General features: G+C 40.9%; 1 protein-coding gene across 5 annotated transcripts in view; it reads left to right on the plus strand.

Annotated features, from left to right (window-relative positions):
- Positions 1-1,510: 1,510 nt before the first annotated feature.
- Positions 1,511-17,511, plus strand: part of LOC123498090 (single-stranded DNA-binding protein, mitochondrial-like) — a 42,893-nt gene continuing 26,892 nt past the window's right edge. The window contains exons 1-3 of one of the 5 annotated variants that reach the window (XM_045245205.1): positions 1,610-1,813; positions 16,512-16,666; positions 16,808-16,909. In XM_045245205.1, coding sequence (XP_045101140.1) covers positions 16,895-16,909 — 15 coding nt within the window. In that variant the 5' untranslated portion in view covers positions 1,610-1,813; positions 16,512-16,666; positions 16,808-16,894. Of the gene's footprint in view, positions 1,814-16,511; positions 16,667-16,807; positions 16,910-17,511 lie in introns of all 5 variants that reach the window. The other 4 variants (XM_045245203.1, XM_045245204.1, XM_045245207.1 and 1 more) reach the window with 4 other exon arrangements.

The following is a 17,511-nucleotide window of genomic DNA, read 5'->3' on the forward strand; positions in this document are numbered from 1 at the left end:
AGTTTTGAAATCAAAGCTTTATGCCAGACTTTATCAAAAGCTTTTGATATGTCTAATGCTACAGTAAAAGTTTCACTGAAATCTCTAAAAGAGGATGACCAAGACTCAGTTAGGAAAGCCAGATCACCAGTAGAGCGACCTTGATGGAAGCTATACTGGCGATCAGACAGAAGATTGTGAAGTGAAAGATGTTTGAGAATCTTCCTATTCAGGATAGATTCAAAAACTTTAGACAAGCAAGAGATTAAAGCTATAGGACAGTAGTTTGAGGGATTAGAATGGTCACCCTTTTTTAGGAACAGGCTGAATGTAGGCAAACTTCCAGCAAGAAGGAAAAGTTGAAGTTGATAGGCATAGTTGAAGGAGTTTGGCTAGGCAAGGTGCAACACGGAAGCACAGTTTTTGAGAATAATAGGAGGGACCCCATCGGGTCCATAATTCTTCTGAGGGTTTAGGCCAGAGGGGGCATGGAAAACATCATTATGAAGAAATTTGACTGAAGACATGAAATAGTCAGAGGGAGGGACATGCCCAGAATCATCCAAAGTGGATGTTATTAGCAAAGGTTTGAGAGAAGAGTTCAGCTGAGATGGCAGTGGTGCCATCAGGATGAAAAGGAAGGGAAAGATGAAGTAATATTTTTATAATAGACACTGGATTGATTATGGATTACAAACATTGAAACAATATTATAAAGCAACATTACAGTAGCATGTAAATACATATTAGGTCGGAATCAGGCAATCAAATGAAGGTCCGAATAAGCCTGGATAAAGGCCCGAATGAGCCAGTAAATTGCCCTAATCAGCCAAGGTCCGAATAAGCCTCCTCCCTCGTATTTGTAGAGCATTGCATTTTGTTTGGATCGTTACATTGCAAGTTTGGAACCAAAAATATTGGTGATGCAATTAATTGATGTCAGAAAATAAGTTAGCTCATAATCAATAACTTGATATGATAATCGCGTTAAATTGCGCTAACGTCTTTCTGTGCTAATGTTGCGAATCTATGTAGGTACCAAATTTTATCTTACAACAAGCAATATTAATAGATTATGGAATTGTACTTGTATTTATAAAGTTTAGGCATAAACCTGTTGAGCTCACAAAAATTAAGTAAGTACGGTACCAGATGGAGTCGTTAAATTTTACCGCGCGTGAGATTGTTTATATGTAATACGGTTTCGGCAAATACAATCTTTTAATTCCCTTCTATTCAATACACTTATATCTAGATACAATATTAACGATACTTTTATGCTACTCATGACACATAATATTATTTATGGAACATCTATAAAGAAATTATTCAGAGGCAGTGATTTACATCCCGTAAGGGACCGAAATACTAATGCAGCAGATGTCCCCTCAGGGACAGGGATGGGGCTGGGGAACAGGTGTGAATGTGATGAATGATGAGGGAGGGGGGGAGGGAGGGAAAGCTTTAATGCTTCAGACTTCCTCCCCCGCTCTTCCATTTCCAGATGTGTATGGGAGAACGCCGATCCAAAGGCTACACCGACAGCAAGTGCTGGGTGACTCCCAACTCAAGCTCAAGCTCAAGCTGTTTGACTCCCAACTCAAGCTCAAGCTCAAGTCAGAGTCAGAGACTGTGTGAGACAAAAAGGCTTGTGTTTGAGAGACTCCAGAGTGTGAGGTACAGACACTGTAGTACTATCAACTATTCTTGAGTGATTCACCTAACACCTTTAGCCTGCATGATAATGTAAAGACGGCTTCATCAAGGCAGTTTCACAAATGTTAAAAGAAATCACGATTTAACAGTGAAGCATGTGTTGAGACGGGGTTGTGAGGTAAGGTAACATAACATAACATAACATAAATAATAGGATAACAAAGGGCCACCAGGGCCCATCTAGGTTATCCTGTATCAGTCGCACAGCGACCTCGTCATCAGTACTTAAAGATACATTTACAAGTACACAATACATTATATACTAATTCTAAATATTTGGCCCATTAACAGGACCAAGTCCTGCAGCGAAATCCTCTACAGTCTGTGATCCCCATACATGTGGATCATGTCTTGTTTAACTATAGTAAATTTCTTATAAAAACTGTCATGCAGCGCAATACATAATTATAAATCTAATAAATTTAAGTGCATATCTAATCTGTTTTTAAACATTGTCAAACTAGTGCTATTTACAACCCTCTCTGGCAATGCATTCCAGTAGTCTACGGTTTACAGTCACTCCGGCCCCTAGTTACACCAGCCCTCAGTCATTGCGGCCCCCAACCCTAGTCACTGCGGCCTACCACCCTAGTCACTCCGGCCCACTAATTATACTATGTTATCTAGAAAGAATATATAGTAACAGGCTCTCTCTTTTATTAAATAATTACGCAGTATAGTCATACACATACACAATAACTAAGTAATACTATGTAATCTAGAAAGAATATATAATAACAAATAACCAAACAAGGCTCACCACACCCTGACCACAACATGTGAGCACTGACTGGCTTTATCATGAAGTAAACAACTCGCCTTCCTAGTTCAAAGCTCTGATAATATAGTAACAAATTAGTTTTGCTTTCTCTTTACTTTTTCAATACATTGCTATTAACACTACATAAAATACAATAATATAGTACGATATAATAGTTTAAATGATATGAAAATGTAACTGTATACAAAGGTATACGTCTAAGTGAAAAAAAAAAATCAGGCAGCCTACTGATACTAAAATATTTCTGTATACAAAAGTATGCGTCTAAGTAAAAAAAAAAATCAAATTCAGGCAGCCTACTGATACTAAAATATTTCTGTATACAAAAGTATGCTTCTGAGTAAAAAAAAAAAAACACGATCATATTACAAACTAAACACTGGGTCCGCTAAGCCTGGAACATGCTTTTGATAATTGGTCAGTGGTAAGGTCATGTTGTTTATATTTGTTCCATAGTGAAAATATTTGTCCCTGTAGAGATCGGTATTTTCGTCTCTGACAATGAGCAAGTTTGCCGTCCTTGACCAGACGCACTTGAACCTGTACATTTTTGGCTTCTTTGAAAAGAGAAAGAGAGAGAGAGACACACTATACGTGATAAGAGTAGGGGAGATAAGATAATGAGGGAGTTAGGGGAAGTGGGAACTGTGACCTTGAGTCGTGTTGGGAAATAACACAGGGTATTTTATTTATTGTTTATTGCATATATATGGCTTCATTCCGCCAGGGAATGGCGCTCTAGCCTCTGTGGACATTACAAATGTACAATAAAAGTTGTAAAAAAGTATAATTACATATATGGATATATAACACACACACACACACACACACACACACACACACACACACACACACACACACATGGAAATGGGAAAAAGTGAAAGACGACCAGTGGGAATCTATAAGATGGGAGATGGAGTAGAACTAGAAAAAGTAAAAAAGGAAAAGGACTTGGGAGTGACAATGGAAGAAAATAATCAACCGGTTAGCCATATTGATAGAATTTTCAGAGAGACGTATAATTTGCTAAGGAATATTGGAGTAGCATTTCACTATATGGACAAGGAAATGATGAAGAAATTGATAAGTACTAAAATAAGACCTAGATTGGAATATGCAGGAGTTGTGTGGACTCCCATAAAAAGAAACACATAAGAAAATTAGAGACTACAAAAATGGCTACAAGAATGGTTCCAGAATTTAAAGGGATGGCATATGAGGAGAGACTAAAGGCAATGGATCTACCAACCTTGGAGCAGAGAGAGAGAGAGGATCTGATACAAGTTTATAAATTGATTAACGGAATGGATGAAGTGGATAATGAGAAACTGATCCTGAGAGAAGAATATGACTTTAGAAGCACAAGATCGCATAGTAAGAAACTAAGGAAGGGACGATGTCTGAGAGATGTTAAAAAATTTAGTTTCCCGTAAAGATGTGTTGAGACTTGGAACAGTTTAAGTGAGGAAGTGGTATCAGCAAAGAGTGTACATAGTTTTAAAGAAAAATTGGATAAGTGTAGATATGGAGACGGGACCACACGAGCATAAAGCCCAGGCCCTGTAAAACTACAACTAGGTAAATACACACACACACACACACACACACACACACTCAAACAACCCAACAAAATATATTGCTAACTTTACACACGTGCGTGCCGCCAGGGAGGCTGGAGTGACCTGGGTCGAACACGGGGGAGGCCGGAGTGACCGGGGCCGGAGTGACTAGGGCCGGAATAACGAGGGACCGGAGTGACTTGCTACCAAGTCTACCACCCTATGACTAAAGAAATATTTTCTTATATCTAACCTGCAGCCTTGCTTTCTAATCTTCCTGCCATGATTTCTAGTCCTACTTCCCTCCTCGAAGGTAAAGAAAGATCTCACATCTATTTAGTTTGTATCTGAGAACATTTTAAATAACTATCATATCCCCTCTTATACATCTCTCAAATGAAAACATGTTTAATTCTTTTAATCTATCTCTATACTCCAGGCGCTTTAATGCTGGTATCATCCTAGTTGCTCTTCTCTGACCTGCTTCCAATATGTTGATATCCTGCCTATAATGGGTGACCAGGCCTGTATGCAATACTCTAAATGGGGCCTAACATAGGAATTATATAAGCTACGCACCACTTCCTTACTTTTATAACTAACATTTCTATTTATAAAACCCAGGATCCTATTTGCCCTATTTCTTGCTTCTAAACATTGCTTTAAAAATTTCATAGTCCTGTCTATCACTACTCTTAAATCCTTTTCTCTCTAATTAAATTTAAATGCTCCCAAATACTACCCTTAATGATTTTCTCTAGTATCTTAGATACTACAGTCAGCGCCAAAATACTTGGCGCCAAATATTTTCCACTTCGTGACGCCCTTTCACGAATGGTTAGAGATATTTATGGGGTACTTACCTAGACTTTAATACTTTGTCGGGTGACCTTTTCTTTTCACGCAGCTCTTTAGACGTAAGGGGACCGACAGGGCGAGGTTCTGGAGGAGTGAGGGCTCAAAGTGTTCCCAGATGTCTTCTATTTCCTTAACCAGCTTGGGGACTGTTGAGGTGTCACGTCCCCTTAGACGCCGTTTGATCAGACCCCACAGGTTCTCGATAGGGTTCAGATCAGGGCTGTTCCCTGGCCAGTCCCTGATATAGTCCACACCCATCCACTCAAACCATTCACGGATTAATTTGGCAGTGTGAGGCGGGGCACTGTCTTGCTGGAAAATTTCACTTTGACAAATGGTAAAACAGTCATCGAGGTGGTCAGCGAGCAGCTCTAAGTACCTGTCTTTATTCACTGTAAGGTTCTTGGGAAGCACTATAAGTTTTCCAGCCCCGTGGTACCCAAAGGCACCCCACACCATAACACTGTCTGGGTGTTTTACTGTCCCCTCTGTATACTTGGGGTGGAAGGGATCTGCACCTCGCCGCAACATCACCTTCCCCACGGTTGCCAGTCACCGTGAACGTTGCTTCGTCACTCCAGAGTACAGTCTTCCACTTCTCCAGATCCCAATTGAGATATTTCTTTGAAAAAATCACCCTTTTCTTCTTTTGCTGGTTTGTTAGCAGCAGCTTTCTTCAAGGGGCACAATTTTGGAACCCAAGGTCGTCACGAAGGCGTTTCTGGATTGTTCTAACAGGTGTTTTCGAGAAGCTGTGTGTTCCTTTCCTTGAGTTCTTTTGCAGTAATTCGAGGTTCCTGTTCCACTTGACGTTGGAGTAACTTGAGGGTCCTCTGAGTTCTTACGTGCCCTTCCTGGCCTCTTCTTGTGAAGCGGTACATCAGCGTCTCCCGCCTCCCTTTTTTTCTTGGTCCAGCGCTGCACGGAGTGCAGTGCTACTCCACTTATTATGGAGATCTCCTTATTAGATTTTCCCACAAGGCTCAGGGAAGTTATGGCAGCTATCTGGTCTTCTGTCAAGTTTTTGCCTCCTCCCATTATCCCACATAAGGCACAAAGGTCAAGGTCGCAAACCGTGTGACGCTATAAAAAATACAGACTAAATCCACTCCCCACTAGTGACTGAGGCAGACTAGTGGCCTTGAAACTCACTCAACTGATTAAGCTCCGCCCCCTTTTACCGTCTCTCGCGCCAAGAAATCTGGCGTATTTGTTACATGATTATAGGGGGTACTTAGTAAATCGAAGGAAAACTTGGCGCACGATTTTTGCGCCAAGTATTTTGGCGCTGACTGTATACTAGTTAAACTGATCGGTCTATAATCATTCGCATCATCCTTCTTACCTTTTTTAAATATTGGTGTAACATTAGCTAACTTCCAGTCCTGAGGTATCTCAGCAAACCTAAGTGATCTTTCAAAGATTATCTTAAGTGCTTCAGAAATAATGTCTACACCCTCCCTAAGTACTCTGGCATGTAGCTCATCAGGACCACTAGCTTTCCTATCGTCTAGTTCAAGAATAAATTTCCTAATAATTCCCGGTTTTATATCAATATTTTCTAAAGCTCTTAAACTACTTGTCGCACTGTTTGTAACAGGATTTCCTATTCTTTCCCTAGAAAATACTAAAGAAAATTGTTCATTCAGTAATTCTACTATGTCTTCATTTTGATCCACTACTACACCATCTTTTCTGAGTGGTCCAATCCTATCCTTATTTCTTTTATCACTGACCTTGTAATAACTATATAATTTTTTGGGATCTTTATCCCAGCTCTAGCTAGTTTTATCTCTGCCTGCCTTTTACTTTTTTTTATAACCTTACTCAAATCATCCCTGACCTGTCTGTACCTAATCAAATCTACATCTTCCCCACTTTTCTGCAACTCTCTATGTGCCCTCTTCTTCTCTCTGATTTGTCTACCTATCTCATGAGTCCACCATAATGGCTTCCTGTTTCTCTGCCTTATATCTTTGTAAGGGATACACTGCATCACTATACCCTTTACTACAACCTTAAAAATATCCCACATCTGTGCAGTTTTATTTCCAAAACTATCTTCCCAGTTTACCTCTCCTAATAACTGACGTAACCTACCATAATTGCCTTTCTGATAGTTTGGGACTCTAGTCTTATTCACTATATTATCCCTACTGGAATTAATGATAAATCTAATTATATGATGGTCACTGTTTGCTAAAGTCTCTCCTACCTCAACTTCCTTTAAACAATGCTCAATATTTGTTAGTACTATGTCTAAAACCTTCCTCCCCCTAGTAGGTTTATCTACCATCTGCACTAAATAGTTATCCTGAAAACTTTCCATAAACTTATTTTCACTAGCATCTCCTACCATCCTCTCCCAGTTTACTGACTTAAGATTAAAATCCCTAAGATAATTGTCTGACTAGTACACCCCTATTTATCTCATCTACCATAAGGTTGTCTACATCTGCTGACTGGTTAGGTGGTCTATAAAAGCTCCTACTCTAATAACCTTACTTTTGTTTACTCTAACATCCAGCCATAAGGACTCTACTCTGTTATCTACCTTAATACCATTAACCTGACTGGAAATGAAGGATTTTTTTACATAAATAACTACTCCTCCACCTATCCTACCAATTCTCTGGTGTAAATACATAATGTATCCATCTACTTCATATTCTTTCCTATTTTCCCTAAACTTTTCCTCATTTACCCATGCCTCTGTGACACATACAACATCTAAGTCCTCCTCAACTATATAACTAGATAACTCGTCCTTCTTGTTCCTAAGACTCCTGGCATTTACATAAAAACATTTAAGTCCTGCTACCTTCCTAGATGCTGTCTCCTTATTTGGAATCCTAATCTTATTCTCTCCTATTTGCACCTGGAAATCTTTCCTAATCTTTTCACTATCTCTGTTTATCCTATCTAATTTATGTCTAACATCTTTCTTCTGGAATGCATTTGCTACCTCACCCCCTACACTCCATCCCAACTCCCCTCCAGACATCCACTCAGCACATCCACACCCTTCCTACTCAGATGCACACCATCCCTAGCATACAAATCCCTTCGCCCATAGAACCTATCCCATACATCCACAAAGCTGACACCCACATCCTTACACATCCCTTTTACCCGATCATTCACACCAATGGCTCTAGACAACCATTCCTGCTAACATACACACGAGGCAAGATTCCTGACACTACACACCTCCTACCACTCTCCCTTATCTTGCCTAACATTTCCCGAAATCTTGCCACTAACTCCTCCGACCCACCTGCTCTGACATCGTTCCCACCTACGTGCAAAACTACTACACCCTCCCTCTCCATCCCCCCAACTCTCTTCTGCACCTCCTCACTCACTGCCTTCACACCTGCACCAGGCATACACACGTTCGTCCTCCTATTCCTGTCTTTCCCACAGAAAGTGCTATCTAAGTACCTAACCTGAGAGTCACCCACCACACACACCTGAGGTGTGCTAGGCACAACCCTCCTCCTCCTCTCCTCTACCCCCTTCTCTCTCCTTTCACTCACCACAACCACCTCATTCACTCCACTCTCACTCTCCCCCTCCCCCTCCAAGAAACCGAACCTATTTTCACACTCAACAGGTTTAGTTCTATCCTCCCTAACTGCCTCCGCTTTCCTTCCCCTCGCAACCTGCCATCTCTGCCCATCCTGACTACTATCTTTCCCAGTCTGGCTTGCCTGCTCCCTCTTCCCCACTCCGCTCTTCCTGACATAGGGCCAAGCCACCCTGTCGCCCTCAGAAGGTCCAACCTTCGGCCTAACACTGATCTCCTGCCTAATTTTTTCCACTGCCTCCCCAAGCCTCTTAACCTCCTCCTTCAACTCAAAGATGAGAACTTCATTCGCACTTTTCCCCTCGCTTAGCTTTCTCATTTCCTCTCGCAATTCTCGGTGCTCAAGAGAAAGAACTAAATTCTCGCTCTTGAGCCTACACACCATACACTCAGAAAAGTCAACGACCTTCCTGTCATGCCCACACATCTCACACACAACAAACTCGCCCAATCCCACCTCAACACTCTCTTTCACGCACTCAATCACACTCTGATATACCTCAGTAGCTACCGCCATACTAATTTACAATCTGTTAACTCACAAGAATACTATACGTAGCTAACAAACAAATAAAAATACTTGGTGATGGCGGGGTGGGGGAACCACGGTGGTGGGGGGCCTAAGTGAGGTCAACTAATCCTCTTTCAAGGTCAACTTGACGGTTACAAGCCTAGTCTCCTTGCTCTACCAAAATACTTTTAACTCACAAACACTGATTCTAACCACTATTTCACTCTAATCTAACACTTGCAGTACACACTTTCACTTCACTAACACTCAAAAGCACCACACACAGACACCAAGCACAAACACCACTCGCGAACTATAAAAACCACAGCCAAAAACGGAGCGCACACACAACACGTCCACTCTCCACCGCAGCCTGTACATGACTTGTTCTATCTAATCCCATGTCCCACTGGCATATTTAACATGAAGCATACTGAAAGAACGGTTGCATGGAGGTTGTGGGGAATTGGGGGTTTTAGGGGGGTGAAGCCAAAAGAGGTGAGATATGGCAATTTGCAAAAAAAATTAAGGAAAAATTTGGAAAATAAAAATTCATGGAAAATTTTTGCTGAAATTATCTTAACCTAACATAATAACCTGCTAGCCAGAGGGGGTGCACCCCCCGGAGCCCCATAACTATCCTAACTTAACCTAACCTAACAATGACTCAGGTGCGCACGCCACACACTCACCAACACATGAACACACGCACTAACTTGTATACCTTCATACATGACTGATCATTGTGGACTTAGATTCTGCAGGCACTGGAATATTCATTTAAATACTATGGCCTTACAAAAGCTGTCCCCACATCAAAAACATCACAGACATGTTGTATAGTAAGTAGGTACTTGCATGGTTCTTTCAATGATTAGAAAGGAGGTGCCATTCTTTACTTTTTCTGAGGTGAGGTTAGGTTTGGTTTGGTTTCCCCACCCTAAAATCCCGTTTTCCCAGGTCTCCAAGCTTATTAGACATAGGGAAAAAGAAATATAAGATAGGATATATTGGTTGAAACTGCAAACTTACCTTGATCTCTTACCAAATAGAGGGAAACATTAGTCAATTTGCATTTCACCCAACCATGGAATCTGTTATGTGGCTTGTGTTTTTCTGGTGAGAAATGTAGTGAAGTGAATGGTGGCATGGACAGCCGTGCAAGTTGTGCATCACAGCCTCTAGTGCTCCAAAGGTGTGGCGTGATGTTATAGTTTCATGTTAGATGTGGTGAAGCTGGTTGGATATGTGTAGGAAGTTCTTTGGCGTTGTCCTAATATAGTGTTCCCCCCATCTGTCTTCATTTCCTGGCTCTCCCTTAGCAGCCCACAACTAACGGGACGTGGGAATAAAGATATTGTAATAAAGGGGTAAATCTTATCAATAGCACCTCCTTAAGTATTTTTAAGTACCCCATTCATCCTCAGCAAGCTTTGGGGCATGTGGGGGGAGACAAATTTAGGAAGATTTGCACTACAAAAAGTCTATGGACAGCCTTAGCCTAAACTAGCTGAGGGGCTGCATCACCCAGATGACTCATAGGGTTTTTATCTTAACATAATGAAACCTAATCTAAACGTCTTCTAGCAGGGGAGGATGCGCCATCTAGACCATCCCCCTCTAGACTAACTGGAGACTCTCCCACCCCCAATGATCATTACTTTAATCTAAATGTCATGTTGTACTATGTCACAGTGGCTGCATGCTCACGAAGGCCTGAACACATGTATAACTCTCCTTACTTGCGAGCGGGATGACAAGCTTTGTCATTGTGGATTTAGTTTTTGGGAGGCACCTACCAGTTTGAGAGCCTTTTTTTTTTTTTTTTTTTCTTTTTTTTTATGTAGGGAAGAGGGCCGGCCAAGGGTAAGAAAAAGAAAGGATTAAAAAAAAAAAAGACCCACTTCAGTGCCGGCTCTCCAAAAAGTGTAAAAGCGTCAGCCAAAATTGGGCAGCAAATGCCTCGATACCTCCCTCTTAAAAGAAGACAAGTTGTAGGAAGTCGGAAATACAGATGCAGGGAGGGAGTTCCAGAGTTTACCAGTGAAGGGGATGAATGATTGAGAGTACTGGTTAACTCTTGCGTTAGGGAGTTGGACAGAATAGGGATGAGAGGAAGAAGAAAGCCTTGTGCAGCGAGGCCGCAGGAGAAATGGAGGCATGCAGTTAGCAAGATCAGTAGAGCAGTTAGCATGAAAATAGCGATAAAAGATAGAAAGAGTTGCAACATTTTGGCGGTGCGAAAGAGGCTGGAGACAATTAGTCAGAGGAGGGGAGTTGATGAGACGAAGAGCTTTTGATTCCACCCTATCTAGTAAAACTGTGTGACTGGAACCCCCCCAAACATACGAAGAGTACTCCATACAAGGGCGGATAAGGCCCTTATACAGAGTAAGCAGTTGTAGGGGCGAGAAAAACTGGCAGAAACGCCTCAGAACGCCTAACTTCATAGAAGCTGTTTTAGCAAGAGATGAGATGTGAAGTTTCCAGTTAAGATTTCGAGTAAAGGACAGACCGAGGATATTCATTGTGGAAGAGTTAGACAGTTGAGTGTCATTGAAGAAGAGGGGATAGTTGTCTGAAAGGTTGAGACGAGTTGATAGATGGAGGAATTGAGTTTTTGAGGCATTGAAAACTACTAGATTTTCTTTGCTCCAGTCGGAAATCTTAGAAAGGTCGGAAGTTAGACATTCTGTGGCGTCCCTGCATGATCTGTTGACTTCTTGAAGGGTTGGTTGTCTCTGAAAGGACATGGAAAGATGTAGGGTGGTATCATCAGCATGGTAGTGGAAAGGGCAAGAATTTTGGTTAAGAAGGTCATTAATGAATAATAGAAAGAGAGTTGGTGACAGGACAGAACCCTGAGGAACCCCACTATTAATAGATTTAGGAGAAGAACAGTGGCCGTCTACCACAGCAGCAATAGAACTGTCGGAAAGGAAACTTGAAATGAAGTTGCAGAGAGAAGGATAGAAGCTGTAGGAGGGCAGTTTTGAAATCAAAGCTTTATGCCAGACTCTATCAAAAGCTTTAGATATGTTTAATGCTACAGCAAAAGTTTCACCGAAATCTCTAAAAGAGGATGACCAAGACTCAGTAAGGAAAGCTAGATCACCAGTAGAGTGACCTTGACAGAAGCCATACTGGCAATCAGACAGAAGATTGTGAAGTGAAAGATGTTTGAGAATCTTCCTATTCAGGATAGATTAAAAACTTTAGACAAGCAAGAGATTAAAGCAATAGGACGGTAGTTTGAGGGGTTAGAACGGTCACCCTTTTTAGGAACAGGCTGAATGTAGGCAAACTTCCAGCAGGAAGGAAGGGTAGAAGTAGATAGACAAAGTTGAAAGAGTTTGGCCAGTCAAGGTGCAAGCATAGAAGCACAGTTTTTTGAGAACAATAGGAGGTACCCCATCAGGACCATAAGCCTTCCGAGTGTTTAGGCCAGCGAGGGCATGGAAAACATCGTTACGAAGAATTTTAATTGTAGACATGAAATAGTCAGAGGGAGGAGGAGAGGGAGGGACAAGGACAAGCCCAGAATTGTCCAAGGTGGAGTTGTGAGCAAAGGTTTGAGAGAAGAGTTCAACTTCAGAGACAGAAGAGATGGCAGTGGTGCCATCAGGATGAAATAAAGGAGGGAAAGATGAAGAAGTGAAGTTATTTGAGATGTTTTTGGCTAGTTGCCAGAAGTCGCGAGGGGAGTTTGAGTTTGAAAGATTTTCACATTTTCTACTTATGAAGGAGTGTTTGGCAAATTGAAGAACAGACTTGGCATAATTCTGGGGAGAGGTATAAAGTGCATGAGATTCAGAAGATGGAAGACTCAAGTACCTTTTGTGGGCAACCTCTCTACCATGTATAGCACGAGAACAGGCTGAGTTAAACCAAGGTTTAGAAGGTTTAGGTTGAGAAAAAGAATGAGGAATGTACGCCTCCATGCCAGACATTATCACCTCTGTTATGTGTTCAGCACAAAGAGATGAGTCTTTGACATGGAAGCAGTAGTCATTCCAGGGAAAATCAGCATAATACCTCCTCAGGTCCCCCTAGCTGGCAGAGGCAAAACGCCAAAGGTACCTTCACTTTGAGGGATCCTGTGGAGGGATTGGAAAAATAGGACAAGATACAGAAATGAGATTGTGATCGGAGGAGCCCAACGGAGATGAAAGGGTGATAGCATAAGCAGAAGCTTCTGATTAGAGGTGAGGAAGAGATCAAGAATGTTGGGTGTGTCTCCAAGACGGTCAGGAATACGAGTAGGGTGTTGCACCAGTTGCACTAGGTCATGGAGGATAGCAAAGTTGAAGGCTAGTTCACCAGATGAAAGCCAAAGCTGGTGGTGAACATTGAAATCTCCAAGGATGGATATCTCAGTGAAAGGGTAGAGGGATAGAATGTGCTCCACTTTGGGAGTTAAGTAGTCGAAGAATTTACTATAGTCAGAAGAGTTAGGGGAGAGATAACAGCACAGATGAATTCAGTTTGAGAGTGACTGTTAAGTCAAAGCCAGATGGTGGAAAACTCGGAAGACTCAAGAGCGTGGGCACGAGAGCAAGTTAAGTCATTGCGTACATAGACGCAACATCCAGCTTTGGAATGAAAATGAGTATAGAGAAAGTAGGAAGGAACAGAGAAGGGGCTACTGTCAGTTGCGTCAGACAGCTGTGTTTCAGTGAGGGAAAGAAGATGAGGTTTAGTAGAGGAGAGGTGGTGTTCTATAGATTGAAAATTAGATCTAAGACCAAGAATGTTGCAGAAGTTAATGTAGAAAAAGTTAAGGGAGGTGTCAAGGCATTTGGGGTCATTAACAGAAGAGGCGTTTGACCTGGGGACATTTTTGGTCCCCTCCCCAGGAAGAGACTCTGAGGTGTGTTTAGGGGGTCCCATTTTTCTTTTAAATTTTGATTTTGATTTTGAAGTGAAGGGTGTATGTGTGGTAAGTGCATGTAGTTTTGTGTGAAGAAGGAGAATTGTCTTTTGAGGACAGGCTGTGACTGCCCCCTTGAGTTGTGAGACACAAAGGGAAACGTTCAGCGAGATCACAACTAGCTTCAATGGAAGGTTCACAGCACCCCCTGAACTAGTGCTATTAGACCTCACTGGGAGTAAGTTATTGTTTTGGTAGGTGTCTGCTACTTCCTCCATGTAGGACACACTAAGGCTGGCTGTCAAATAAAACCACAAAAAAATGTTGGACATGAAATACTTCATCACTAAATGTCAGTGTTTGACTGCTTTGTTAGGAGGTGCTATTGGTAAGATTAACCCCCAACCCTAACATTAACCAAAATTAACCTTACTTACCCATAACCTAACCTAGCTAGCATAAGCTAACCACATTATTGGTCAGAAGGGTTCTGAGGAAGACATATCAGCAATGCATGTTGCCTCAACTAGGTTATGTTAGCTAGGTTGGTAAATATCTAGAACAAGTCCATCCTCCTACCATCACCAATCCCCTTCCCAAGAACAGCAAGCTTGGGGACCATGAGGGAAAACTTGGTTTTTGGGTGGAAAAATTGAAATTAAACTATTTTTGGCAATTCAAAAAATACCTAAAGGAAAAAATGTCTGTATTTCACAAAGAAGGCCCCCCAAAAATATTTGTCTTGCAAAATATCTGCCAACAGTTAGCTCTAGATTAGCCAGGAGCCTGTACCCTTCTGGGGCCCTTTCTAGACTAGTGGGATGTGCAGCCCCCCTCAAGCCCCCCATTACTAACCAAAACCTAAACTAACCTAACCTAATTTTAACCTGTATACAAAATGTAGTGAAGTATTAGCTATGCTGCTCACCATAAAAGCAAAGCTCACCACATTTGCTACCTCCTGACAGGCTAACAGGATGCTGTGTGCTGCACCCCTTTCAAGGAAATCACAAAAATGTCTGGTAGTACCTGATATTACTCAAAATTTGGGAAACAAAATCAACTTATGATGCACACACAGTTGAACTCATGCATTTTTCAATGTAGCAATGATAGAACTAAAAAAGAAAGAAAAAAGCCTGGATGCACAGTTTGAGCAGTACACGTCCAAGGTGAAAGCAACTTACCAAGTGCCACTGGTAAAAGCTGATGTGTTTCAAATTTCTAATTCTAATGTTACATGGTCACTTCTTCCCATTAAACTTTGATATTGAATGATAGGAGGGGGCTCTGGTTTCTTTGTGAATACTAGGTCAATCAACGATGGTTCTTCTTCCCCTCTGTACCGTGTTGATTCTTCCACCCACTGATCCAGTGTATTCACCATAGTTAACTGTAACAACTCCTCGCTCTATGATCCAGCATTACCGTTACTTCCATCTCTCATCAGTTTACTCTTTTGCAGTTGAAGTCTCCTACTAATAGTATTTTTCCATTTCTTCTTCTTATATTATTCAATCACTTAATCACCTCTCCTTGCATTTCCTTATATTCTTCTGCTCTCCATGTATTGCTCTTTGGTGGTACATAGGTGACTATGGTTCTCCTTTTTTTTTTTTTTTTCAGTCTTGATTGTTACTCCCATTATTTCCGCCATGCCATCTCTTTAGTGCACTTTCTCCACACATATATCATCATGACCTATTATTAGAACTCCTCCTCCCTCTTTCCCCTTTTTATTGTGCTGAAAATGTATACTATTTTTTTTTGCACCCACTGTATTATCACAAACCACTATTAGCACTCCTCCCCCTTTTCCCTTTCTGTCTCTTCTCCAAATTTTATATCTCTCTTCATTAAGCTAACATGGGCCTCCTCCTTTAACTTCATTTCTACTATGCACATTACATCCAGTTGTTTCTTCTTCAAATAATTTCTAACCTCCAACACACTGGACAACAAGCCATCAATATCTGTATATGTCACTCTTAATTTCTTGCCCATTTCTCTCCACTTGTATTTCTTCCATTACCTCCTCTTTTTCCCGAAGATGCCACTTCCTCAGTCTCATATCTAGAAGCCTCCAGTAGACCCACAAACTTTAATACTGAACACAATACTTTAAATGTTGAACATAATTATGAGGCATTGACTATTTATTTTTAGGTTGCACATGATATCTTGACATTGAAAAAGCATCATATTTTGCTTAGAAATAAATAGTTGTTGTCTCAGATTTAGTAGGCCAGATTTTGCTCCATAATTTACATTAAATTTAATCAAGTAAAGCAATGTTTTATTTGACGCCCATAAACTCCAATTTTACCGTAGCAAGAAATACATACTATAAAATTATGCACACCTGTTGATAGGTATCTTAAGGTGATGCTTAGTTATTCTCCAGCAGAGACAGCTTGTCTCATATTGGTAACAACCAATCTGAGAAGCTCTTGGTATTGAAACTTGTCCAGCTGTATCCAATTTCTTAAAGATGCAGGGTCTTCTAAGCTCACTTCCCTCATTAGTCTGTGGTACATGCTCTCTTCTCTGACTTTAAGCTACTGCCTTGGCCAGACATTTTCTGTGCTTTATTTTTTGAATAGTTGATAACAATAGTTAATCATCTCCTCTGGTTGCTGTCCATGAAGTCGTTTGTTTTGGTTTAATGAGGAAACAACTGAGGCGCAGGAGAGTCACTCGTGTGACGAGCCTGCTAGTAGCGGGAGTGAAAAGATGCCAAAACCAGCATCTCAGAGCATCCTGTTGCCCGCCAAAAAACTCCTGTGTGACGCTGTCTTAAGAGGTTGGTAGGTGGGAACTGAAGGACTTGGAATGACCATTGTACTCATGGAAGGAAATAATTATGTACACTTTCTATGATTATTTACATTTTTTTTTTTATGTATTGATTTTTAAGAAATAAATTCAGATTTTTTCTCAACAGAATGGACAAGTGAGATTGAAGGAACTACACTGAAATTTTGCTTCTGGTTTGAACAGTGGTGTGCTGGGGATCATCTGTGTTGAGGCCATGACACTGAAAGCGGTTAGTGTGGCTTCCCTACACTTTCTGGGAGAAAATAATTTTCACCATCAAAATGTCTCATGAATGAGATCTTTATATATGTATCAGGGTATTTATTAGTCTCTAAATATGCTTAGCATAATACTTTATATATTATTTTGAGATAGGAATTGTAAATATAGATGATTAATTTCTGTCATAGCTAGAAGAAGTATTAAGAGCTCCAAGAAATAATTACATAAATAAAACCGTAGATTTCCCTGCTGTACTCTGGGGACTATCAGTTCTTCCGACAATTATTATGTACACTAGTTTCAACAGCAACATTCTGTGGACTATTTGAATGAAGGCAATCTGCCAACATAGTGATGTAGAACATGGCTGTCTGATGATGAGATTGTATTCTTATGTATTATGAAGAAGATAAAAATTAATTTGGACAGTGCTGATTGAATTTCTTAGATTGTACTAGCAGATATGTAGATTGATATAATTTTTATAATATCTAGAAAAAATTAGAAACATTCCAAGGTAAGAAGTGCCACTTGATGAAGCTCTCACCTGGAATACTAATTTGCAAGTGATACTTTATAATAGCCTCTCCTATCCATAGCATTGATTGC

This window comes from Portunus trituberculatus, chromosome 47, assembly GCF_017591435.1.
Source record: "Portunus trituberculatus isolate SZX2019 chromosome 47, ASM1759143v1, whole genome shotgun sequence".
NCBI lineage: Eukaryota > Metazoa > Arthropoda > Malacostraca > Decapoda > Portunidae > Portunus > Portunus trituberculatus.